General features: G+C 36.9%; 3 protein-coding genes across 3 annotated transcripts in view; 2 read left to right on the top strand and 1 right to left on the bottom strand.

The window, feature by feature from the left end:
• Positions 1-9,834, top strand: part of LOC131696404 (uncharacterized) — a 39,862-nt gene extending 30,028 nt beyond the window's left edge. Inside the window, exons 3-8 of the mRNA XM_058984949.1 lie at positions 6,474-6,744; positions 6,799-6,944; positions 7,006-7,191; positions 7,278-7,381; positions 8,001-9,154; positions 9,212-9,834. Coding sequence (XP_058840932.1) covers positions 6,474-6,744; positions 6,799-6,944; positions 7,006-7,191; positions 7,278-7,381; positions 8,001-9,154; positions 9,212-9,600 — 2,250 coding nt within the window. The 3' untranslated portion in view covers positions 9,601-9,834. The remainder of the gene's footprint in view (positions 1-6,473; positions 6,745-6,798; positions 6,945-7,005; positions 7,192-7,277; positions 7,382-8,000; positions 9,155-9,211) is intronic.
• Positions 1-27,851, bottom strand: part of LOC131696395 (E3 ubiquitin-protein ligase highwire) — a 131,057-nt gene that overhangs the window by 80,229 nt on the left and 22,977 nt on the right. Inside the window, exons 14-16 of the mRNA XM_058984942.1 lie at positions 26,335-27,839; positions 26,027-26,277; positions 25,843-25,975 (exon numbers count right to left, since the gene is read on the bottom strand). Coding sequence (XP_058840925.1) covers positions 25,843-25,975; positions 26,027-26,277; positions 26,335-27,839 — 1,889 coding nt within the window. The remainder of the gene's footprint in view (positions 1-25,842; positions 25,976-26,026; positions 26,278-26,334; positions 27,840-27,851) is intronic.
• Positions 10,152-23,823, top strand: LOC131696412 (uncharacterized). Its single transcript, XM_058984957.1, has 5 exons — positions 10,152-10,442; positions 20,710-20,919; positions 20,977-21,304; positions 21,364-21,495; positions 21,547-23,823. The coding sequence occupies exons 1-5, from the start codon at positions 10,257-10,259 to the stop codon at positions 22,041-22,043; spliced, it is 1,353 nt and encodes a 450-aa protein (XP_058840940.1). The 5' UTR covers positions 10,152-10,256; the 3' UTR covers positions 22,044-23,823.

Here is a 27,851-nt window from a genome sequence, read left to right as displayed (position 1 = left end):
GAAATGAATTTAATTTAATTTGAAATCATTTTAATTTTATCCGATTTTATTCTAGTTGGAAACAAATTATGCGAATTCTGGTTGCTCGAATTGTACAATGCATTGAAATACTTCTTATAATGCCAATTAATATCTATTTAACAATGAGTATCTTTCCAGAATTAGTTTAAACAAACATTTGAACGAAAAACATTGGCATCAACAACTTAATGTGGGTGAACATGCAGGTGATCAAACTCACCCCGGAATACGAAAACGGACTTCAACTTGAAATTATTTTTGGAAAAATAGCTGTAAGCGGACAATTTTAGGTAAAACCATCCAACCTTGTTCTCCATACATCAGTACATGGTTTAAAAATATTAAACTTGAAAAAATGTGTTGCGTCTAAAAATATGTAATGATTACTTCGAAAAGTGATCAATGTCACCCCGGTTTACGGTAAGCGAATGTCGCCACACATATAGGTGTGTCAATTGCCACCCACATTACGATTAACACCGAAATTTGCCAATGATAAAAATATTTGCGCAAATGGGCGATTTGTTGTTTTAAAATCTCTTTAATTTTTTCATTCAATATTACAGAAAGCATGGAATAAATCTGAACATGTATGAAATTCCTGTACAAAAAATGCAGTAGCCTGTGGGTACACGAGAGCGTTTGCGCATCAAAGTATATAAAATCGATATGCAAGAGGCGAGCGAGCAAGCCTCTAATTAATATGTTGAATGTTCTATAGAATTGATTTTCTTCAGAAAATTCCTGAATTACAATTTTCCTCCCTTAGGTTAACGGGGTTGGTGGTATTGTGTACATGATCAAGCCAAAATAGATCCAAAAAGGGTTTCCACTCGTTTTAGTTTTTATCCTTTTTTTCAATTGAGATTTTCTGACAACTGAGTTGACATTCGATCTTATTTTTTTTTCAAAGACTTTATTAAATATAAAAACTTGCAGAGAAAAAAGTTAATTTAACTGCATGGTATAGGGTAGACGAGCCCTTATTCATCTCATTAGTAAGGTTGCCACACTATTTCGCTGATACTTCGTCTTACAGTGATTGGATTGCGCTTAAATAGGTATTAACATCATTAACGTTGAAATCTGGCTTGGAAAAGTAAAATACTCGCGTTTGAGCGAAGCGAAAAGTTGAGTACAACGCACCCTTATTCATCCTACCATTTGAGCTAATACACTTTCATTATTTTTACATATTGATTGTTGATAATAGAAGATATATTATGCATTGAGTTTAGCATTCTGTATTATGACGTGTTGATTTACTAACGCCCGTTCTATAGATACTGTGAAATATCATTATACAGTATAAAAATACAGGAAAACTAAAAAACCCGAAAGGACCGGATTGTTATACTTTGTTTACATTTACTACATAACATGGCGAATCTAATCATACCGAGTTTTAGTTCACAAAGTTTCACAATTTTGAGATATTATGTAATGAAAAAAGCATTTTTTAAATAAAAATCGATTTATATCCCGATACACATGTCATACATCATTGGAGTTTTCAGAAAAGTTATGTGTTTTGACGATATCTAAAACTTTCTAGAATATACGAATGTAGAAAAAATTAAGTTGTAGAAGAGAAAGTTGAAAAACTGATTTTAAGGGCAACGTACATATTTCTTAAGGAAAAATATATAGATGGTAGATATGTTCATCAAAGTTGTTCAAAATAAATTGCTCTACAAAATTCCGCGCAAAAAAAAAAATTGGTTGACGTGCTAATTTTTTTTTAAATGTCAGTTGCACCTTAAGAAAAATTAAGGTGCTCATTCTAAAAGATGTAGGATGTAGTCCTAGGAAACTTTCCTGAAGACATCAAAGCATGAAAACATCTGTGAAACTCAGGAAAGACTTTTGACCGTCTTTTTCAGTTTCGCCCCACTGCACTATGGGTCACAAGGGTGGTTTTTCGGTACAAAAATCAATAACTTCCAAAGCGTTCATTTTAGAGAAATTATGTCTGAGAGAATATTTTTGGAAATTAAATTAGCTTTCTTTTAAAGCAAAATGTAACTAGGATGGTTCTCTCGAACATTCTTTTCGAAAAAAAAATTTTTTCGAGCTAAATGGTTTAGGAAGATACTTACTTCAGCAAAGTTGTAGAAAAATGTTTTCCGAGTACACCGCAAGTTGAAGAAGAAAAATAATTATAACATGAAAACCGATAGTGCTATAACTTTGATGTGTTTGAAAATGTTGCTTGAAAAACATTTTTCAACTTTGCTGAAGCAAATACCTTCCTATACCAATTAGCTCGAAAAATAATTTTTCGAAAAGGATGTTCGTGAGGACCTTATTTATTTATACCTTATTTATTTTCGTCAAGCATATGTAGACTACATAGAATGGTTTTACAATATTTACTTATATACTATACATTATTTCTACGGTTTAGTTCAGATTTGATTTGTTTTCTAGACATGGAAAGGTCCATTATTACACAATTTTCATTATAATGACGCATCATTCTATTGATGGGGCTATTTTTAGCATAGTTTGTCCTAAAAGATTGTTCTTGGAATAAATTACGAGTTCTTAGTTGTCGGCTAGGTACATAAAATTTTATTTGCGAAAGTAATGATGCGGATTGTACACGTTGAGAAATAATGTCGTTGATAAAGTAAAGCATGGCAAATTCGCGGCGTTCTTTGAGTGTTTGTATATTAATGAGCATGCAACGTGCTTTATACGATGGAAGGGGAAATGTCGTCCAGTTTAGTTTACGAAGCGCGTACAAAATAAATTGTTTTTGGACTGATTCAATGCGTTCTTCGTACAGGACAGTGTATGGATTCCATACTATGCTGCAATATTCCAAAATTGGCCTGACATATGTATTGTATAATGATTTTATTGTGTAAGGGTCTTCGAAATTGTAGGTGAAACGTTTAATAAAGCCCAGCATACTATTTGCTTTATTTATTATTGTATTATAATGTTCAACAAATGTGAGCTTGGAGTCTAAGATTACGCCTAAATCTCGTATAATTTTGCATTTTTCTACAAGTTGATTGCCTAAGTGTATGTCTATGGGAACATTTGAAATTTTTCTGCTAAAGGTTATTGAGTTGCATTTCTTTACATTAAGTTGGAGTAGACTTTTGCTACACCACGTGTGGAATATATTTATTTCGTTTTGGAATATTTCAGTGTCTTTGGCATTTCTTATTTCCATGAAAAGTTTTATGTCATCTGCATATATAAGCACTTTAAGATGTTTGAGTATAAAGGTAATGTCATTAACGTACAAAACAAAAAGAAGAGGGCCTAAGTGGGAACCTGGGGTACGCCAGAGGTGACAGAAATTGGTTCCGAGAGTATATTCTGAAAGCGAACTGTTTGTTGACGTTTCGTTAAATATGATTCGAGCCATTTCAATAGTTTATTTTCTATGCCATATTTTTGCAGTTTGAAGAGTAATAAAGGTATGTCAATACGGTCGAATGCTTTACTAAAGTCAGTGTAGAGTGTTTCCACTTGGTTGCCATTGTCCATTGCATTTACAGTAAATGTTACAAATTCTAAAAGGTTTGATGTTGTTGAGCGGCCTTTATAAAAGCCATGCTGCTTGCTTGTTATTTGATTTTTGATTTGCCGAAATATTTTGTCATTTACTAGTTTTTCGAATAATTTTGGAATGCATGATATAATGGCAATCCCACGATGGTTTCGGATGTCCGATTTAGCGCCTGATTTAAAAATTGGCACTAAAAAGGATGATTTCCATATTTCTGGGAATGTTCCATTTTTCAGTGACATGTTGAAAATATGTAGTAGTGGTAGAGTGAATTCTTCTGCTAGATTTTTTAAAAATATTGGTGCTATTCCGTCCGGTCCAGGTCCTTTTGATGCGTCTAAGTTTTTTAGTGCAGTGGTAATTTCGTGTTCAGATAGTTCGTGGACGGCAATGTCATTTGAAAATTCAGGTATAAATGAAAAGTAGTCGCGGTCGCGGTCTGTTTCGGAATTTGAAGTATAGACTTCTTGAAAGAATTTTCCAAATAAATTGCAAATTTCAGTATTGTTATTTCCTACATGTCCGTCAAAATGCATTTGGGATGGAAAGTTGCTACTTTTCAATTTCGTTTTCACGTAATTGAAGAAATTCTTTGGATAGGTCTTGATTTCAGTCTCGATTTTACGATTATATTCTTCATGTGCAGTGTTAATGGCTATGTCGAGTTGGGAGCAAATATCCAGATAGTTTTGCCGATTTGTAATGCTATGTTCTTTCTTGTAAATTTTATGTGCCTTTTGCTTTCTATTTTTTAAATTTTTCAGATGTTGGTTGAACCATACAGGCTGCTGGCCGCCATGAGTTCTTCTTCTTTTTACTGGTACTGTTCCAGAGATTAAATTCGTTACAATTAAATAGAATTTAGTCACTGCTTCGTTGACATTTCCTTCTATACTCAATACAATTTGCCAATTTATTCTACATAGTCTACGTTTGACTTCTTCGAAGTCAGTTTTATGGTATTCCGGCACTTCCTCATACTCCAAGTCGTTCGGGGAAGAGTTTTGATGAATAAAAATTGAATATTCGATTGCTGTGTGAAATACTTCATTTTTCCATAATGGAGTTAAAGATGCATTAACACAGAAGTCTTCAGTGCAGTTCGTGAATAAGAGGTCTAAATATGAATTTTGTTTATTTTTTACATGGTTGATTTGGTGCAGGCCAAATTCAGATATTTTGTCAAAGAAGTATTGAAGTGTTTCATTTTCGCCTACGACAGGGAGTAAGATAGATTCGTTTTCAATGTCTACGATGAAGTTGGTGTTACGTTGATTAAAGTCGCCATAAATATGCAGTTTTACTTCAGGTTCCATGTTTGACATGATAGATTCTACAGTTTGAAAAAATAGTTCAAATGATTTTTTGTGAGCATTTTCAGATGGAAAGTACACAGAGGAGAATATGTGCACTTCTCCTGATATTACTGCTTTTGCCCATATATGTTCAAATTCTATATGTTTAATGGTTTCTATTTCTTCTGAAGGAAAGTCTGCGTTTATGGCTATAATGACTCCTCCTCCAGACTTTTTATTACAAAGAGACAAGTTACGGTCATGCCGAAATACATTAAATTGATTTCCAAAAATTTCTTCGCTTCTTACGCTTTCATCCCAGCTACTTTCTGTTCCAAGAATTATATTAAAAGAAGATGAAATTAGTTTTTGTTGGATTTCTTTCATTTTGGCTGGGCTTTTCATTCGATTAAAATTTTGGCAATAGATCAAAATTTCAGTCGAATTCTGTTGTGGATGCGAAGAAGTTTTTGGAATATTTAAATTACTTACAGTTATATATTCTTCCTCTATAGAGGGTGTCGTTACTTCCGAAAATTCGACGTTCCAAATTTATGCGTAGCTTCGCGGAGTTGTTGAAGGCGCCTGGTTCTTTTCGCTTGATAAAAAACCCTAGTTACCTTTTTTATATTTAAAAGAAAGCTAATTTAATTTTCAAAAATATTCTCTCAGACATAATTTCTCTAAAATGAACGGTTTGGAAGTTATTGATTTTTGTACCGAAAAACCACCCTTGTGACCCATACTGCGCACAGTGCGTTGTGACGCGTTAGAGCCGTTGGCTTTTCTTTTCATAAGAATAACTTGTGAGGACGACAAACCAAGTATTTTTTTCAACTCGTTGCATATTCCGTCCAAACCATGAAGTTATACTACTGCGCACTCCACAAGTATCACAGGAGGAGGATATTTTTGTTAGTAAGAGTATAGAAGTTGGATCACTTCTTTTTTACCGACGGCAGAGAGGTGACTTCACTATCTGGACCAGATATCGATCCACCAAACTCATATAGACCGGGGACCAACGGCTGGCTTTACTTCCCTTCCAAAGGAAGACGTGACCACAGATTTTTTCACCTCAGAAAAATCTCAAGGACCTCGGCTGGAATTGAGCCCAGGCAAATTGGAATGAGTGGCGGTCACGCTTATCACTCAACCACCGGCGCCGTCCCTATGGAGTGATCGCACAATTCCTTTGCATTTATTTATATCCTCTTTGAATTGAATGTATACGGTTTGAAAGTTTTTCTGTTTTTTTTACTGCAACCACAATCATTTGAAACTGTTTCCTAGGGCATCGTTTGTCATGGTTGTTCAGTGCATTGGTATGAATTGTAGAATAGAACAAAAAATGGAGCGAACGATTCGAATTTTGTTTTGTCCAAAAACGAATATTTCGCATATTCCATGCTACACTGTACTGTTCCTTATGAATAAAGAAATAGTTTATGCCAACTCCATCGATTGTAGGTCGAGTAATTGACGATTTAGTGTGACATTATTCTTAATAGGGACGAAATATGCAAACCATCCTATAAATGTATTATTCTCTATCTGCGAAAACGGAAGTTTAATATAACGGTTTTTTGATTCGAAATATACTAACTTTATTTACTCTTTCTTTCCAGACTACGTTGGCAGACCAATTTTACATTCCCAGAGAGGCAAAAAGTCTCAACTTGCAGTTGACGGGCCGACGAACGAGATTGGTGATCGATACGAAACAATTTTCAAACAGTTTACTAAACCACGTGCTGATCATGGGTAACTTTGCCGGTGGAGATGGCTGGGAACATGTGGAATTTCTCAAAGAAGCGTTTTGCCTGAATAATGGCACCTACCCGGAGTTGGAAGTGTATAATGTTCACACTGTTGTATTTCATAGGCAAACTTTCTGCCGTAAGTAGAAGTGAATATTGCTTATTGTTAAAAATAATAATATTCACTCGACAGGAGAGTTCAAACTCAATGTGACTAGTGCTAGAGAAGTAATTATAATGCCAGATGCATTTTCCGTTCCGGAGAGTGAAATTCTACTGAATGGTGTCAAAGAGATCAGAATCCAGGAAGATGCATTCAAGGGTTCGATTTCAACTATGGTATGTAAAGAGATAGTTCTCATGAATAGGTAAAAAATATTAACGACTTATTTTAAAACAGCTCGACATCTTCAACAGCGGTATCAAAATGCTGTCGGAGCTACGGGCATCCTTCCGGCAGATACAGTTTATCAACACCACAATCGAACAGATCTCAACGAAAGCATTTGATGTAAACAAAATAGATTCATTGATATTCAAAAACTGCGATATAGGCCTATTGATGTCGCAAGCCATAACCGAAAAGGTAATGTAAACACACACGCTTACTGCAGATAAAACAGAGTTGAACAATAATGTGTATGTTTGTGACTTTTTCCAATATCTTTGCAGCTTTTGTGCAAGTACTTTACTATGGAAAATTGTAAGATAACTGCTATTGAAAAAAACTTCATTGCGGATAGCGGACTAATAAATTTCAACATGCAAAATAACGTGTAAGTAATTGACCATAACGATGTTATTAAGAATGATTTATTGAGCTTTTGGCGCAATGACTTTACTGCCGTTCTACGCATAACTGTCCCATGTATATAGGGAATCCCATAGAACATGGGACAAATATGCTTATAACGGCAGTTTATATATATGCAAGTTCAGCTGTGATCATAATCATTATTTACAGTCTTCCATTAGCTTGGCAGTAATAATACAAATCTTCATTATTTGAATTTATGTTCAAAAGGAAAATGTATTTGTGAATAAAGCAATGCATAATATTGGGACTAACACAACATCACCTAACACTTTTAATCCAATATTTTACTACGGCAACGCCAAACCAAAGAACACGATACCAAAAATCTTATGTTTGTTTGTAGCATTCTGTATCTGAAACTATTAATGAAATACTAGATTAATTTTTTTTCCGAACAACTCTAGAACATGACATACACCATGATTTAAAAATTAGAGAAGGAAAGGGTGACAAAGTATGGTAAAATAAAAGGTCTAAGTAACACAACTAGATGACCAAAAAGTTTTTTAGCCTTGTCTTTGTCTTATATTTGGAAAAAAATGAAATAACATAATTGATTTGCACATATTGTTTTCCAGCATCAACGAAATCGCATCTGACGCCATCCGATTCACAGGGATTTTAAGCAATATAAGCAATAACAAAATTATAAAAACTGGCAAGAATTGGTTCTTTCAGAAACCTGACTGGACAAGTGTAATCATTGCCAATAATTCATTCGGAGAATTTAACTATTTTACCATTGAGAAAAGCACAAATTCGGAGGTATGTAAATTCCATGGTAATTCGATTACACAACCTGCCTTACGAAGCTTCAGTTTCACGCAACATCCAACGTGTACGTTGAGTGAAACATCATTCAACAAACAGTGCACCTGTGACGAAAGCTGGCTAAAGGACCTGTACTTTCAAGACTATGAAAAATTATTGAGGGAAAGTTATTGCCGAATCGAAGAAACGCTAAAGTTCTGTTTCAATACTACAACCTTCAAAGTTAAAACGTACATGCAGCAGGTCTGCAACGAGTCGACCCGGACAATCGATTGCTCCCGTAGTCAGAAAGAGAAAAAAGTAGTGCCACATTTTGTTAGTCCCAACGAAATAGAATCAATTCAGTATAAAAATTATTATCAGTATATAATCCTTGCAGTAACTACCGTTGTTTTGTTGGTTATAGTAGTTTTGAGTATTGCATTCTTTAAAATGTGTCGCAAGCAGCGAGCAACTAATCCTGCAGACATAGCTTCGAATGCTTCATTCACCATGACCCACAAACATTCAAAAACTTTCACAAAAGAAGATAAGACAATTATTCATCAGACGCTGCAAAAGATTAAAGACAAACAGTCGCATGACCTGTATGAGGATATATTGACTCATACGCGGAAGCTTCTCGGTGGCGACTTCACCGAGACAGAAAAGGTACTAACAATAGGTGAAATCGTGCGACGATTGAATGACTGTGAAAATAGCGGAGATGACTTCGTTGCCTTTACGGACATTCTGTATCGACATTTGGCTCCGAGTAGTAGCAATACACCGTTGGAAACAATATATACTGAACCATCCGTCCCTGCAGAAGGAACAACCGTGATTGAAGCAACTGGAACTCCCGATCATATTTATGCGGAGCTGACAAGTGCGGCACAACCGCTACTAATTAATGAGTATTCAGCACCGATGGATCTGAATGACTCGCATTACTCCGAACCGGTTCAGATTATACAAAAAGGTAAATAAGCAATCAATGATAAATCTAGAAAAATGTAACAATTATATTCAATTATAGATAACACCCGTACACTCATAACTCCTTACGCCATAGGGAACAATATTGGATCATCCGTCCAACAACAGCCGAGTACGTCGAGAAATTTGCCCGACATCTTAAAATCAAACCGTGGCAACAGCACTAGTAGTAGTAGTAGCAACAATAGCTCATCAGATGCCATAACTCACTCTGAGCCACTTAGATACATGGATAGATCTCCAAACGGTAGCAGAGAGATTCCTGAATATACACTGCCGATTAAGAAAGTGCCACCTAAAGCTATCCTCCGCCGAGAGCCTGCTATCGAATCCGATAGCTCAACATCATACTCTGATCATTCGGAGCACTCAGGTGGAAGTGATATTACTGTGAAAATAGATGACATAGTAGAATATGCTGACGCGTGACAAGTGATCGAGATTGAAAAGAAGAATTTTTAGTGTATTGTTACAGTGAAACGTCCAAAAACATTGTGTTTGTATTGACATAGTAAATAATAAAAAAGTGATATTAATTTAGTTTAGAATCAGGCAATGTAATTTATAGGTTCTAGGATATTATCGAATTAGAACGTGGTACCATAAATAAAAGAGATGTAATAAACGACTACTAATTGGAAGCATTATTCCAATTCAAAGATACTTATTGATTTTGTCTACCGAAACATGAACATTATATCAAAAACTAAGTTTCCGATTACGCTTATACTGGTATGTCACGGGTATGTACTAACACTTCATTCGTCGTGTTCGAGAAAAAATGATCGCTATATTATGTGATAATAAACACCTTTGCTCAGCAAATATAGTCATGGGTGACGAAAACGAGGTTTGTTTTATTTTTGCGTTATCGTATAGGTTAGGTATCTTTTGGAACTCTTTCTTATCTGCAATATTGTGTTGATTGTGTTGCACTCATCGCTACCCGAAAGAAGGTAAGTTAGTATACACTAGCTCGCAATAAAGTTCAGTAGGATGAATTACGCGGAAAATTAACTTGATGAACGAAGCCGAATCTGTGACCAAGGAAATTTGTTTGTAAATATGTTAGAAGTGATGAAATAATGAAAAAGAACGTATTGTTGATTTTAATGCTTTGGATAACGGGTAGTTGTAGTGTTTTAGATTCTGTCGCTGCTGACGATTTTGATGAATATCATGAGCACGCAAAAGAAGTGCTAGCGAATTGCGTTCACGACGTGGCCCCTCGATTCGGTAAAAGAATTTGTGATTGTGGTTATCGAGACGAGGTACGTTTTATTGTAAACCTAAAAACAAGTACGATTCACACGGCTCTTCGAAGAAATGGGAAATCAACGCAACGACCTCAAAAAGTCTAATTGAGAGTAGCTAAATCATATTTTCATTCACAGAAACCTGCAAACGATTAAAGACAGTAAAATATGGCTGAGTAAGTTAGCCGATTTCTTATCACGATTCATCATTCCCTGACTCACACTGATAACATCGTTGATAAAGGCGATAAGGTAGATTACGCACCCCTCAAACGGAAAATGTTTGATATAACCACAGACAAAAAGACATTACTCTGATCTTCCAAGAAAGAAAACGGAAGTTCGTTAGTATCTAGGAACCCCACGCACTGCACTTAGTAAAAAAAAGTAGAATCAAAATCAATATTGATAGTAAGACAGGCCAAATGAGAGGAGGAGTTCAGCCGGGACAATTGTCCCGGGGTCCAGGTTCTGTCTAGGGGCCCGGGTTTTGTCCTGAAAGTAAAACTGAAAGTGAAAGGACGGAAGATGGGCAAAAAATTCCAACGCTCATAGAAGTGTACTATAAACAGTAATTGCAATTACTTTATATTCATTCGCTTTGTCAAATTGTTTTGTAATGGATGCGGAATAAATACATATTTGAAGTTAATAGCCTGAAAATTTGAATTCTTTTTCTAAATACCAAAAGTTTATTTGATATTTGACGTTTTTTAAAATATGCATTCTAAAGTTAGTTGTCTACTTTATGTACATGGCCAAAAAACATGTTTTTATTGCGAACGCACAGGCAAACGTATTCGTCCTCTTCTGTTTTCGCTTTTTTCTCGTGGCACCAGGCTTGCAGAGGGGGAACAACTTGACAGCTCCTATACAAATCGTTGAAACCACTTTTTTGGGTCTGTGGGTCTAAAATGGCGGATCAATCTTATTCGAGAGCAATTTCTAAAAACAGCGTAAACTTGTTCACAGCAAAAATGCTCTCGTTCAGATTTTACTACTTTCGATAATTCATTTTTGAAGACTTTTTGGGGATTTGGTGTTGTTGTTTTGTTATAAAAGTAATGCATCTGTATTCCGATGCTTTTTTTAAATAATTTATGATTTTTTGGAACCATCGGCATACAAGCAAGCGGTGCTCATACTAATTAGTGAGCATTTATATTGCAATGTAAACAACGCACACAATGATACTATAATTACTATATTCATAGTTAGGCGGACACAACAACCGGAAAACTAGCAGCTCTTATTTCTGGAAGAAAACACGGGCAGCCCATGCAAATGTTCAAGCTCTAGCTTAATACTTTCATTGTTGACGTCGTGAGTAAGAACTTTACATGTGGATGTGTGTATAGCGAATCGAATTCGAAGATATGATGTGGTGTCATACTTATGCCAATATTTCTCGGTATTGCAGAAAAAATATTGTTTATTTTCATCACTTTTTAAATCTTTGCAGCGTAAATGTCGCAGCACCTATCAGTTAGATGCTAAATACGCTGTCAGAAATAAAAAATCGAAGTCAATCCCACCTTTGTTAAATGCGAAGTGAAAAATGATAATCACAAAACTAAATGCGTTTAAGGATCAACGACAAACTTTTGAGAATTGTCATATGCGAAAGATGTTTGAAGGGCGACAGGAGAAGAAAAAGTTTACACTAGAAGTGCACTTAACCCATTCATGCCCATGTTGTTTGTGGACTACAACGTTTTTGAACAGCTATAACTTTTGGTTGAGGTAAGATTTGCTCTCAAAAACAAGTAAGGCTAATAAATATGACTATTGCCATTCATTTGATCATTAACACCTGTAAAGATCAGTTCTAGAACTGAAGTTATTGTAATTAGTCTGATTGGATTCCGATGGAGCAGTGCTGCCAGGGACAGTTTACCTTGACGATGGAAAATGAATTTTTCATATATCTTCGTTATGTTGCAATATTATTGCTAACTGATAAAACCTATCAATTTAGACTGTCTTTGGCTACGTTTTCCACGCAAGTGGACTATTGTAATTATTCTAAGAAAGTTGTATTGAGCATTGGAAGGTAAAAAATGAGCAGCTTCTAGCACTGCGAGGGAAGCACATATCTTCATGAAAAAAGGCTTTTCGTATTTCTTGACCCCACCATTGTCAAGGAAAAATAGTTTTGAAACTCTAAATACACTAGAAAAAAGTTGGGCATGAAAGGGTTAAATCAAATCATGCATTTTACATTTCACATTCGGTACAATTTGTAATCATTTTACGACACTCCAAAATGACGAATTAACTTGTCTGTATTCACATTAAATTATTACGCTGTTTTGAAATGATTATCTTGATTATCTCTTCCGAATGTAAATAAAGAAAACAAGTTCGTAAAAGACGTCACGAAATTATTTTCTCGCACAGAAATTCACAGTATCACAATTAGTGGACGGCATTCTATAGTGGCGACATCATCCGAAACACGGTGGTTTCAAGCAATTTTGGCTAAACGTCAAGTTGCGGGATGGTTGTTGGCTTGGAGACACTGGACGCAAATGTTGTTGAGTGAATATTTGTTTCTGTCAGATCCGTAGATATTGGTTTTAAAGCCGTTTGTGGTTCGGCATAAGGTAACGGTGTGCAGTTGATGATTATAGTAGGTGCCCTCTTCCTAGCTGCTTCTGCACAAGGTTTTCCGTGGTATAATGCCTGTTTGCAAAATGTGCACATAGGAATTTGGCCTGAGTGCATATCTGATTAAATGTCCCATTTTCGGATGATCTGCATGAAATGGTTCGGAAGAATTTTCAACACACGACCAACATTAGAAGCGAAAATATTCCTCGATGTTTCAGCTGTTATGAAATCCACTTCTCCGTACCATGACATAATTTTTTGAAGTAGAATACTTCTAACGTTTCAATATGCGGGTCCCGTTTCAAAATATCGGCTGTGGCAGTCGCGTCAGATTTTGAACGTTAACAACTTCCAACAGACTCAATAGAATGATTTGAGGTTTATAGCATTTTTATCGAAAATACGTTCCGCAATGTAGTATTAAAATATAGAGAATGTATAACATGCATTAATACCGAAAATACAGATTTGTTTCTATCAACATTAGTATTTGGTTGCTTGGCGCGACGGATGGCTGTACAATACCGAGAAATATTTGTGAGCTGTAAAAGACTGGTGGATGAATCAGTTTGTGTCAATACGTGCTACTAGCAGACCCGAGCAAAGTCGAACATCAAATTTACAACAAGTAGAATTCATATTTTGATAATTGCATCAAATTGAAATCTTATTGTGCTATTAGTTTTAGATTTTTTAAATATGACATCAAACTTTGACACCAAACTTTGAAAAACACCACGAGTACTGGCGCTTCCGGATCGTTTAAGGTGACGGTGGAGGATAAGAAACCGGCTGGTGATCAGAAGGCTGCAGCAAAAAAAACCCGAAGAAATCGACTACCACAGGAGAGAAGAAAACCGCTGGTGGTGAAGGTAATGAGAAGGCCAAAAAACCAAAGGCTGCCGCTAAAAAAGAAGGCCAACGCTGCGAAGAAGGCCAACGCTGTCGCTGCAAAGGCGATAGCAGCTGGCAATAAACAGAAGGCCAAACTAACGAAGGCTGCAGAGAACAAGCCAATGAAGGCCGCCGCATCTGCCAAGAAAGCTGCCCCGAAGATCACCGCCAGCAAGAAGTAAACTCGCGCGTCCGCAATGTTGCCAAAACAGTCCTTTTCAGGACTAACAAAATCTACTTGTGAAGAATTATTAGTGCAAATTTTCCGTTAATTCTATTTCTCACTTTTCTAGCCTGAGCAGCGCTCAGCTATTCAAATTGTGATAATAATTATCAGATTTTTCTCATCGGCAAACAAATTATGTACTTTACTAAAAAAGACGAGCACGTGATGTCTGACAAAGTGTTATGAAGTTTTAATTAAAAATTCTTGCAATATAATTAATTTGGTCCTGAAAAGGACCATTGGTTTGTTTTATCATGGGAGGAAAATTCCGTCCATTTCCGATAGCGGCGAATTTCTCACAGGGTGACAGTTCCTGTTCCGTAGCATTTGGCTCCTCAACGTCACCAGGAGTTGGGGTACTTTCGCGGATGGTTTTCGTTACTGCCCAGTAAAGTTCAGCCGGAAATGAACTGGAATTCTGGCTGGTTCCAGTTCGTATTCCGGCTCCAGTGACACAACCGATTCTAACTAGAATCGGTTGTGTCACTGGAGCCGGGATACGAACTGGAACCAGCCAGAATTCCAGTTCATTTCCGGCTGAGCTTAACTGGGTGACTGCTTGCGGATGGTCTGTTTGGTACGGGATATGGCGCGAAATTTTCTGCTATTATGGTGTACAACGAATGATGAGAAAACCGACCGACCAATATTTAGTATAGTAGCGCGAATCCTCACTACTATCACTCGCTCGTTTTCGTTTCCTTTTCATTCCTTTCTGTTAAGGCCTATTTACACCCTCGGTGAAAATGAACGTGAACTCGATGCGAACCAAATTGTTTTTTCCAATATATCACTTATTAGTGCATAGAAATTCATGAAAATGGAACTAAACGATAGTTCATTAATATACTTAGCGAATCCATGCACAATTATTCGATATAATTGAACCAATGTAATAATATTCGTATTCCCCGATCATTTTAAATATTCCACGGTGAAACATGTTCGCAGTGGATATTTCACTTGTTCACTGGGAGTGTAAACGCGACGATGGGCGGAATTGATGCGGAGTGGTGAATATAAATGTCATCGCTGTTCACGGTGAACGTTGAACCTTCGAATACCAAATTGCATTCTGACAAACTGTAAACTGCCAGTTGAGCGTGAAATCGGTGTTCGCTGATGAAACTGCTCACGACGTCCTCCACCGTGAACAATGGAAGGTATTCAACACATGTTCACGTTCATTTTCACCGAGAGTGTAAATAGTGCTTTACTAATACAAGCATAACCTAAACGAATACGCGTCTGTCCCCCACCATCCATTTAGTGGGCAGTGTTGCTAAACGCATTTTCAGCTTTTTATCAATAAAATTTCAACAATATTTTCAAAGAATGTTGCAGATTTGAAAAGAAGAAAAATAGTTGACGATGGAAATATTAATTTTTAATTTCTTGACCATAATTATCATAACGAATAGTTCAATAGCATTAGATTTGAATTAAAACCCCGAAGTGTAGTCACGACACTCTGGTTATGTCGCAGACATTAACCACCCATATTTTTTAACTAACTCGAAAAATATTTTCAAATTTTATTTATTTATTATTTATATTATATATTTTTTAACTAACTCGAAAAATATTTTCAAATTTTACCACTCTATACATCACTAGCAGACTGAGCAATGAGTGATGTGTGCGGGGACCGTCTGAGCTAGATGATCTAGTTTCTAGTTTTTCCTTCTAGCCTAGATCAATGCGTTGCGTCTTCCGTTCAAATGTTCGAACAAACTTGACAAAGATAATATTGTTAGTGTTTTTTGCCCTGGAGATGAAGACCTTCGAAACGCAGGTGGTAGACGCAATACAATATTATTGTAAGAAACCCGTGACCAAACGCTATCTTTCTTTAATTGATCCAGCAATTTAATATTTTCATTATACGATGCAGAAAGAAATCATAAACGGTTTATAACGCTACTGCTACACCAATCATGTCAGTATCGCACCCATGGACAACAGTTCAATCCGGAAATAGAGAGCAGAAGTCAGCAGCATCCAACGAAAATCGAATCCAGCGCATCATTTGCCAAAGCAAACATAAACGGTTCTTTTCAGGACCATCATTATTTTAATGAAGAATTAGTTAGAAGTCTTCCCAAGTAACAATTGAAGTTTTATAGCACGCTACAAGTGCAATCTAAGTTTTATCAGTGGCTATAAAACTATCATAAAACCACGATTGTTACTAGGGTTTCCCTTTTTCGAAAAATCCCGTTGATAATCTACATATTCATATAAATAATCCTAAGTGTATTCTACTTCACTCCGGTTATGTCTCTGACATTACCCAGCCATTTTTTATTTAATCACGATGTCAAGGATGCTCGGAGGTAAATCGCGTAAGGGCACCTCTCTAAAGCGATGTCTATATACGGGGATGCAGTAGTTAACGTTGATTCATTCGTGCGGCTGTTGTTCCGCGAAACGCATGACTGTACTTCGTTAATATTTGATATTGTGCATTTCCAGGGATTTAACTTCTGCCAAGTTGGACACCAACTACACCCGACCGATCTGAAACCCGTCGGGTCCGGGTTTCGGTTCTAAAAACCCGAACCCGACCATCTCTACTCCCTACTTGTCGACCGTAACCAAAATGAAGGACACACCGAAGACTAAGGGCCGATTTCTTCACTCCCGCTTAGCGCTTAAGCCAGGTTTAAACGTACTGGTGAACCTGGTTTAAAAGTTAAGCGAGGGTGAAGAAATTGGCCCTAACAGACATAACACTCGAAAACAATGCTTCGTCCGCTTTAACGGTCATTTTCAATGTATTTGTAATTGGGATTGTGGCCACATTTGCAATTATGGCGCTACTGGCATATGAACAAGCATATGAGGGATGGACCACCAGTGAAAAATTGTTCCCAAGCCTGAGAGGTAACCGCCAGCAAATGAGTAGTTGGGACCGCGAATAAAAGGTTTAGCTAGTATTCTGGGAAATTTTTGAGGGAATGGTGTAATGTCTGTTAGTCTGTGGACAAACTTTCTGCTTTTGTACAAGAAAAAAGCCCTACTGTGGTCAAACTGTATTCCTGTTTACTTTTCGAGATGTTCCTTAAAACCGCCTGTTCAAAAAATGAAAAAAAGGTATTAAAGTTTGTTTCGGGAAACAAAATATATAGTTGAATGTGGCAATATGATGTCAGTACCTCTATATAGGGTGATGAGCCCATTATTGCTATGTTTCTATTATCACGCTACCCATTTGAAGCCGTTGGTTAGAGCAGTGTCTGCCATCTTTGTTTAACGCATTGAGTCAAATGGTAGCGCAACAATAGGGGCACTCGATTCGTGTTTTCGTTGCGCTCAAACACGAGAATTTCACTGTTTTCAGCGCTTCTATGTTATTATCTTGGTACTTAGCAACGAAGCAAAGCTATTGATGCCAATTTGTACGCATTCCATTGTTTGTAGGCCGAGTAATTAACGAATCAGTGAGGCGCCCTCCTTATTATGGTGAAAATAGGCACTTCACCCTACATATTTAGGTGATGACACAATCGAGGTACGAATACACGAATTAGCTCTGTGTACCTCTAATAACATTGTTAACCGCTAAACTGACAAAGTTTAGTGATTGGATGATGTGGAAAAACTTAAACTAAACATTTCCAAGAACAATATGGTTGTAACTACACGGCCAAGAAATGAAGGTACTATAACAGTTGAAATAGATGGTGAGACGGTTGAACAAGTTTCACCTTTCAAATATCTTGGGGTCCATTATTATTTATTTATTTATTATTGATTTTGAGTACTGCGCTTCCATTCTGTTCTTTAGTGAAACAGCGTCAGCCAGCGATTCTCAACCTGGGGTCCTTTTTGTAACAGGCTGAACATAATACTTGGATAGTACATAAAGTGGATGTCAAGCTGCGGTGGTCCGCAACAACCCTGAGTACCTACGAAGAGGTCCGCGGGACGAAAAAGGTTGAGAACCGCTGGCGTAAGCGAATGCAGATCCTCCAAAACAAAGTACTGCGACAGAATAACTCCGCGAAATTTAAGACTTGATTATTTACAATGGATGTCCGATCAGCAACGTATTGAATATAAAACTAGTTTTTATCTACTGAGTAATAAGGGGCCGTACACAAATGACGTAGCTTTGTTTGGCGGTTTTTGACCCCTTCCTCCCCCTCGTAGCATTTGGTCACAAAACTCTAACCTCCCCCTTGTAAATAACGTAGCATTTCCCTACACCCTCCCTCCACCGTTCGCAACGCGACCGGGGAATGGAAAATATTACATATGTTTTTAAATTCTTTTAAATACACGTTCTTACAACATGTTTGACTTTTTTTTATCAATATTTTTATTATAACAGCAAAATGCGTACCGTAAACCGGGGTGACTTTGATAATCGGGTGACTTTCCTCATCGCCGTGACTTTGATCACTCGAAACTTTTTTCGTAGATCGCTTATTAAACCAGAATACATAATAATCCCATTTCATGACAAATAATAATCCCATTTCATGACAAATATAGTGTTGATAGTTTTGTTTTCTCATGGAACATGAAGAGAACTTCTCTCAGTTAAAAATTCTGCAGCTACCAAGATTCTAAGAAGCACACGTTCACCTAAATGGTTGAATTCAAAAAGAAAATTTACTTCAGCTACCAAACTAAGTCTACTAGTTAGCAACATAAGCTAACTAATGTAGCAAGTTGAATCCGCATGCAAAATATTTCGTTTTTTGCGAGCTTGCAATTCCGGGAATTTAAAAAAATTTACCTCATCAAAAACCGCGTGAAATGTAACTTGTGTGAATTTAAATTTGTTTCTCTTTATAGTGGAGGAACATTAAATTGTTTTCTCTAATCAATGGGTTTACATGTCCTTAAAAAACTTAAACTTAATGCTACGTCGCACAACTTCTGCCCTACCCTCCCCCACGTCACACTTCGTCACAAATTCAGTATACCCCCCTACCCCGTCATTTAGGAATGGCCCCTTAAATGGAATGGTGCGGCAGTACCAATATAGCACGGTTGTGTTTGGAAGAGATGTGCACCGGTATGAAACCAAACCGGCTATTTGAGATTATTGAGCGCTAATATACGCCGAACTCCTTATTTTACCAAGGCTAATTTGTTCAACGCAGTACCACAGACTAACAGACATAACACTCGAACACAATGCTTCGCCAGCTTTAACGGTCATTTTAAATATATTTGTAGTTGGGACTATTTGAAATTATGGCGCCACTGACATATGAATAAGCATATGGGGGTTAGACCAGTAGGGAAAAATTGTTCCTAAGCCACTAGAAAATGAGTGTTTGGGACCGTGAATAAAAGGTGGAGCTAGTGTCGTGGAAAAATTGCCGGATCGATATTTTTTAGGGAATTCCCTCATAGTGTTATGTCTGTTAGTTTGTGGCATTACCATAATACGTCAGGTGAATCAATAATCTAGGAAAATTTAACCAGACTCGCAAAATATTAATGAAGACAATGCCTTAAGATTTATGAGAGAGAGAAGGATGTGCATACACGAAATTGAAGTGAGATTAAATGAATCTTGATGGAAAAAATCTTGCCGAAAGATATGTGCTCGTAAACCTTTCACACTACAAAAGATGTGTATGGTGTGAGTGGGCTATCCCAAAAAAACCAAAACCGTGTCTCTATGTGTCCAGAAGAGTTCAATGCATGCTTCGTCGATCACCAATTTGATGTAATTTGAATGATTTCAAAAAATATTTGGTCCTTCGAACAGGATTCCGGAATAATCGGAACCGATCATAAAGTGTCCCCATGTGTCAGGCTGTCTTCAAAAGTGATTGCATTGTTTATAGATCATCGATTTGATGTGCCGCATGGCAGGAATATTCATAAAAAATGTCTGTTCCAGAGAAACGGATTTCAGAACAACCGCAACCGGTCGTAGTGTCTCCTGATGCTTCCAAACATGTTTAGGAATAGTCTATGGGTACTCTATTTGCATCATCATACGTAATCTATAAAAATCTGTCAGGTTTGAGATGCTATTCTGTAATGGTAGCGCCTTTTTTATTTACGTGGTCCCCAAGAACCGTTTCCAAGGGAAATGTTCAATATGGTCCCAAACTGAGATCGAAGGATTCGCGTACAAGATTATTTTATGTTTATGTTATAATAATGTGAGACATAAACTTAGATCATGGAAAATGTAGCAATTGAAGTTTTACAGCACGCTACAAGTGCAATCTAAGTTTTATGAGTGGCTGTAAAACCACCGTAAACCGCAATTGTTACTAAGGAATAGTTTTAGTGATCCTCGGGTATACTCCATGGAATATTCGTATATATCCTGAATATGGCGTCTGATCTGACCAATAAATACAGCCTTTGTACCTTGAATGAATCCCTGTTATTTGCATATGGTTTTTTGAAATCAGTTGAAAATTGTTAAATCCATACCACGAAATTAATGAGTAAAAAGTATCACGAGGGCACAAATGTTAATACCAAACCATGTGCGGCATACATTCTCATATATGTTGTATCACTTCAACGAAAATAGCTCATAAAATCGATCTATACGTACTACAGGAATATATAGCACCCAAGTTTGAAGGAAGTACAACAGAGATCGAGATAGCCAACTGTAAATCGCTACGAATTCGTCACGACAGCTTTACTGGCCTATTTCAGCTAACTGGGTTGACCATTATCAATGTGGAGAACCTTGTACTAGAACCGAACTCATTAGATTTTACGCGCAATGATCCGTTCGCCCGTTTAAAAATATATTTCACAAACGTAAGAACAATGAAACTACATATGCAAAAATAAAAATAATCACATATTTGATTCTAGAGCCTCATAGAAGAAGTGCCATCCCACTTGATGCGTGGATTTATAGCAGAACTGACGTTCACAAGATGCCGTATTGGCGTTTTCCGTCCATACAGTATAACGAGTATCCGCGAGCAGCTCGAGAGCTTGAATATTTTGGAGAGCTTCGTCAACAAAATCGAACGTCACGCTTTTAAACGTTTTGATGTTAGCCAATTAACCATCGAAGGAACAAAATTCATTACACCAATCCCGTTTCAAAGTTTCTACGAAATTGATGTGCTGAACCGGTTTATTATGAGTAACAGTTCATTATATTCTCTCCTACCGGGCGCATTCACAATGAAAAGTAAGACATATTGCATTAGTTATAAACAAAAGATTAATATAAATACATTTGTATTTAAGATGTTACAAACTTAATTATAGTAAATAGTGAATTTGACAATTTATCCGGAGATTGCCTTAGTATGCATATTCGTAATAGTGTTCGTATGGTTGGTATTTATTTCAACAGAATTGACTATGCAGCATTCCGGGGTGAGTGTCCTTTGCAAAATAACTTCATCCATGAACAGTTTTTGTTTTTAGGGATAACACTCGATAGTTCCTACTATAGTAGACATTCGGAGAAACCATACCTATTGTTCCATAACAATAGAATAAGGCATTTGGAGGATGCGAGATCATTGGCATTTTCGAACGATTTCAACACTCAGCTACGAGGGATTCACGTCGAGCAGAGCATAACCTGCAAGGATGTTGTTTCACTGAAGCAGTCCAGCCTATTGTTTAATCACTCCGACGAAATATTTTTTGTGTCGTCAAAAGAATCATTTCAATCTCTTCATGATATCCAAAGAGTACAATGCTTAGAGAATAATTTTTGGTTATACTTGATAGTAGGCGTGACTGTAGCGTCGATCATACTAGTGACGATCGTGTTACTGATATCGTGGTACTGTATGGCACAGAAGCGAAAACAACGCCAAATGTTAAACATAGTTATGCCTGAGCCACGTACGTATCGCGAAACTCAAATCATAATGCAAATTGAAAATCACGGACTGTTGAAAACAGATCTGTAGAATGTTACTAAATTAATGATATTCAATGTGATTTTGTAGATACTATCGTATGAATCGTCAGTATATACCAAATATACGAAGTAAAATTAGTTCAATGTTTCACATTATTACTGCGTTATTTAGGCCAGTACCAATTACACTCTTTTTTCTTGTAGAATACATCCAACTTCGCCATATAGGAGTCGGTAATGGCAGTAAAATCTGTTTAATTTAGAATCTGACTGCTTCCCTTGTAAAACTGTCGTAACGAGAAACTAAACATTATAATGGCAGCGTTTAGATCGGGATGGATTATTTACTGACAACGAACTATATATATCAGGACTATCAATTTTCACTACCATTACCTTAACCACAAGCGGTTGTCAAATTTGTGCCAGTTTTCAGGTTATAAGGGCAACTTCAAAACAGCTTCTAGCACCCCAAAATAAACTTTACGCTAGTCACCCGTTAGTGCAAGAAACAAAGAATATCTGATCGCATGCATCAATACAGTTTTAACGATGATGACTTTGATGTGAAAGACATGGAAGAAGTAAATGAACCACAAGATGCAGTAGGCGAGTAGCGAAATATTTCCTCACCGCGAAAGAAGGACTCCGAGCGCAATAGAAAGTTGCGTGCCCAAAATCCAGCTGTATATTTGTTTTTTTTTAAATATTGTAAATAACTTCTCATCTCGCCCAAAGCAGACGCAAAAAAATCGCTGCACTATAGAAATCAGTGTAGCAAGCAAGCGCTTTGTTCGTTATCCAGTGCACAAACAGTATTGTGTCGTTGCCACTCGACTGCGCAGTGAAATCAGTCAACCAAGGTAAATAAAAGTGCCCGCAATGTTGATGAACTTTAACCTTCCGGCAGTCGCGTTAGTGCACATAGTGCACGCTGCTCTGAAAATGTAGCAAAAATTTCTTAGAGCAGCTGCGGCTGCTCGTTCAGTGAGCCATTTGCGCGACTTCCGGAGGGTTGAGAACCAAATACGCACTTCAAATGCACGTAAAAATCAATCATATTTTTAACATTCTTTACACACATGTTTACAAAGCTAATAACGTATTAAATGTATGTTAATCTTCAAAACCTATTTTTGAAAATATCACTAGATACAGAAAAGTCAAAATCTAAAAAATATCAAAATACGTATAAAGACACTACATATTGCCGTGATCAATTCAGTCTAGTTTATACTCGGAGCGCGCCTAAAATGAAGCCTAAAAATACACGATTCTATTGTTATTACTTATTAAGGCTTTGACATCAAGAGCATTCGCCTTTTTTGAAAAAATTATACATTTCAAAGATACGAAATTACAATTCATGAAAGAAAAAAAAACTTAAATGTTATTGCTGTTGTCTATCATGTGCGCACTGCATTCCTTAGTTAACTTTCTTTGTGTTCTTACCAGGCGTTTGCTGCCGCATAACTGTCCCATGTACTATGGGCTTCCCTATACAGATGGGAAAATTATGCGTAGAGTTAGTGGCAGTTTGGTTCTTATACAAAAAAAAACTGTTTCAAATTACGTTCCTCGTAAACAGAATTACTGTGCTTACTATCGAGACATCCTTCGGTACCAGCACGTTGTTTAACGTTCATGCAAGATGTGTGACTTTTTGGATTTTAGTGTTAACTAGCGCCACTTTGGTGCTGGTTTGTGATGTGTCCACCTATACATAGAGTGCAGTAATCTGAACTCACCTTTTAAAATGTATACTCATTGAGCGTGTAACGGATAGTAACGCTATCTGTGATCGAGAAACAGACAGGAAATAAAACTTTTCCCTTTTGTGAGTGTATACCAGGTTACGTTTTTTTTCTCCAAACAATCCCGATCGACCCCAAACAGTTTGGACTTATCTAACTTGTATTAAGTTGAAGTTTAGTTCACAGACTAACAGACACAACACTATGAGGGAATCCCCTCAAAAAACATCGATCCGACAATTTTCACAGAACACTAGCTCCACCTTTTATTCACGGTCCCAAACACTGATTTGCTGGTGGGATATCTCTCAGGTTTGGGAACAATTTTTCACTAGTGGTCTATCCCCCATATGTTTGTTCATATGTCAGTGGCGCCATAATTGCAAATGTGGCCACAGTCCCAACTACAAATATATTTAAAAAGACCGTTAAAGCGGGCGAAACATTGTTTTCGAGTGTTATGTCTGTTAGTCTGTGGTTAGTTACTGACGAGAAAAATCCGCTTCGCTCAAACACGAGTAATTTGTATTTTCCAGGTGGAAATATACTATTTCTTAGGAACGAAGCAAAGATGTAGATACTTTTTTAAACGAGTTATCAACGAAATAGTGTGACATCCTGACTAATGAGATGAATAAGGTCTCATCTATTCTACTTTGAAAAACCCAGTGCTCTAACCTATAACTTTCCACCATATTTGAACAGTTCACATGACAGAAACACTTCTTCTAATTCTGATCCTATCACTGGATTGTACATGGCCGCTCATCCTAACTAGCCGCACTGATGACGAGATTCACATCCCGGGTTCTGATCGTCCTTACATACATTCTCTCGTTGGGTGATAGATCATTTGGCATAAGGGATACAGTCGCTTGGCACACGGTCAATTGATATAGTAAAGTAAAGACCCATTTTTATCAGTCCCTTGGTGAATTTTAGGCTGACAAAATTCAAACATTGGCAAAATCTGGACTTCTTTTCTTTTTTAAGAAACGGAAGTTGTTAAAATACTCTGCTTTAGTCCTTAGATATAGTCACATTATTTAAAATAAATATTCAGCCCATGTAGATAAGGAATTCCATAGAACAGCGGTGCTTTCTCGTACCACGGACCACTTAGAAATCACCCTGGGTTGCTGTGGATCCCCACGGATAAACTTCGATTTTGTATGCTATCACTATGTAATATTCAGTTTGTTAGAAAACTAGACTTGAAATTCCAATATGCATTCGGAACATATATTTTTCTTTACGGACCCCCAGCAACGACTTCACTGCCATAGAACATGGGACAAATATGCGATTACGGCCAATTTGTATCATGTGTCAAAATATTAATTATCCTCTAGATAATTAATTCAATTCACACCTATACATATAAAAGGTGGGATTATCTTCATCATCACCGATGAAATTTCCTGTATCTGTCGCTGCTACAACAATAAAAATGCTAATTACCAAAACGTTGCGTTCTTAAATAGATTAAGATTAAACGGCAAATTGTATTAACGACGCAAACACATCAAATAAGATTTTCGATTGATTGACACCGGTGTAGTAGATTGCACTGGTTTTGCACTTTCTAGCAGAAGTGTCAATGAAACATACTCAGTTTTCTGCACTTCTGCTAGAAAGTGCAAAAACGGTGCAGTTCTAGCGCACTCCACTACACCGGTGTCAATCAATCGAAAACCTCAAAAGTAATTCTGTCGGAACATAGTGAAAGAATCAGAGCATCGGTTTGGAATGTTTTCATGAAATAATATTTTAGTAACCATTTTCATCTAAATGGCGCTAAAATTTAGTTATTTCTACTGTATGGTTGTATAAAATTATCAACGCTCATTTATCTCGCTATTTCGCTGACTGAAATTTTTAAACGGGGCACATTTACTGTCCTTATTCGCGTAACTGCCCTATATTTTGCGTTGGGTTCTACATCAAAACTTATATCTGAATATAAAATATGTTGACGTCTTCGCAATTGGATTGAGGCGAACAGTTTGCTGCTAGATTTTTGGCTGTAAATGTCGATGCTATTTTCTTGTGTAGGATGTGCATAAATAAAACAAAATGATAAAGCGTACTTACGTGATTGGCAAATTCGATTCAAGAGCATTGTTGATAGTGAGAACAGCATCAGATACCATTAATCCTTTCGACAGCAGATGAGAGTGCTTCTTTATGATTTCCTCAATATTAACCACACTGTCATTGATATCATCTGCAACGGGAAATATTATATTCATATCCTTTTGGAATAAGATAAACTCACCAGAAAAAATTAGATCCTTTTTCAATAAATTTGCACTGCATAAGCCTCCCAAATAAGATAGTTCATACTCTAAATGAATCAATGAAGTGCTTGGAAATTTCACAAAATTCTTGTTGTCATAACCAATGATCGAACATTTGAAGCCATATTTATTTCCTTTTTGCTCTCTAACATACGTTGATGCAGTCTCTAACGAAATTTCCAGCTGATTTCCGGGAAGTACGATCGCATTGTTACACCAATTTTGAGGTCTAGAAAATATTATCATAATAGAAAACTTACATTTGATAAATACAAATCAATATTACGTGTTAAACTTTTTAATATTAATCCACTCAATTTCTGCAGATTCTACCTTATTAAAGCCCACGGCTCTCATGTTATTTTCTACTTTAACTTCCTTACTTTTACGAGTGTTTACTGTAGCTGCATAGTTGTCGTTTATGAAAGCTGTTTCCATTTTATTGATTTCATAATATTTAGGAATCTTCACGTAGACGTAATCCTCCGGTTGAGCCGTACCACTTTGGGGATCAAACTCAATAGTCATCCAGCGCACACTAGGGGGAAATTCAACCCTGTAGTTTGTCACTGCACTAGACTTGTACGGATGCTCACTTTCGACTATGCAATAATAGTGGCTAGTGGTACATAAATCATTCTGATCTGAGTTCATGCTTTTACGTATTGCTTCGCCGATGTCGGTTTTACCCAAATCATACAGCTTAAAATTATTAATTTGATTTAAGGCTGAAACGTGCGGTAAAATGGCCCGAATTAAACTTAGAACTTCCACCGAACTCTTCAGATTACTACAGACAAGTGGCCCAATATGTGCAAATGTTAACGGCAGTAGCATCGTAAACAGGCAAGAATCTTCAGCAGAAAACAGCTGAATAATACGTTCCTGATTTAATTGGTTGTTAAATTCCTCCGCATCACTTCCCGCATCGTTCAATATTGAGAAATTGTCTGCCTTGCTGTGCATTCCAAGCCCGGAAGTGTTTCCGTTGGATATAGAGTCCAGCTTGTTGTTTCTAACGTCAATATAATCATTCGGTGTTATTTCTTCAGCACCTATTTCAATCTCAATATCAAAGTCAATTGAATTCCTGGACTTTTTATCAAACTTTAGCGTTTCAATAATTCCTTTTGAAAAATTTTCGATGCGCTTAGTTATATCTTTCGCTGTGGATGAATTGTTGTGATCGAAACTACTACTTGTTACATTATTGACATTTGCTATATCTGAATTGTTTATCCAAGCAACATCAAGATGCTCCTCAATTGGCGTGATGTTATGTTCGGAGTCCACTGTGTGTGTATTGTGAGAAGAATTTGAACTTTTATCGCTTGATGTTGACGAAAATGCTATCGCATTTCTAGCGTGAATCAACAAATCTTTACATCTGGTTGTGACGTCGGAAGAGATTTGTAGCGCAATATCCCGGGCATGAGATTCCTTACTGTATTTTCCCGAATAACTATCGTTGATCGTGGGAATACTGTAATACAAAATACAAGGTATCTGACCTCTAGCAGGTGTAGTTCCGTTGAAACTTAAATCGCAGGGATAAAACTTAAACGTTGCACCACAAGGACCACGAATCGCTGCAAAACCTCCATCCCCGGAACAGGTTCGTGCACCCTGAGAGCACAAGCGCAGTGCATAACGAACGTTTTCCTTGATACTTATCGCCCGATCAAATTTTATTTCGGTCATGAAGTTTTTAACCATACTCTGGTCGTATGCGCCCACAAACGACTCAATTACTTCCCATTTATGTTGTAGTTGACTCTTGGATTCCATGCTCTACGAAAAAGT

Source organism: Topomyia yanbarensis, chromosome 1 (genome assembly GCF_030247195.1).
Source record: "Topomyia yanbarensis strain Yona2022 chromosome 1, ASM3024719v1, whole genome shotgun sequence".
NCBI classification, from domain to species: Eukaryota; Metazoa; Arthropoda; class Insecta; order Diptera; family Culicidae; genus Topomyia; species Topomyia yanbarensis.
This window is presented reverse-complemented; position numbering and strand designations above follow the sequence as displayed.

Bases quoted from the DNA above. Each gene is read 5' to 3' on its own strand.
- LOC131696412 (XM_058984957.1), top strand. From the start codon at position 10,257: ATGAAAAAGAACGTATTGTTGATTTTAATGCTTTGGATAACGGGTAGT. The intron at 20,920-20,976 runs GTAAGAACAATG...ATTTGATTCTAG, and splicing joins TAAAAATATATTTCACAAAC to AGCCTCATAGAAGAAGTGCC. The intron at 21,496-21,546 runs GTGAGTGTCCTT...TTTTGTTTTTAG, and splicing joins TGACTATGCAGCATTCCGGG to GGATAACACTCGATAGTTCC.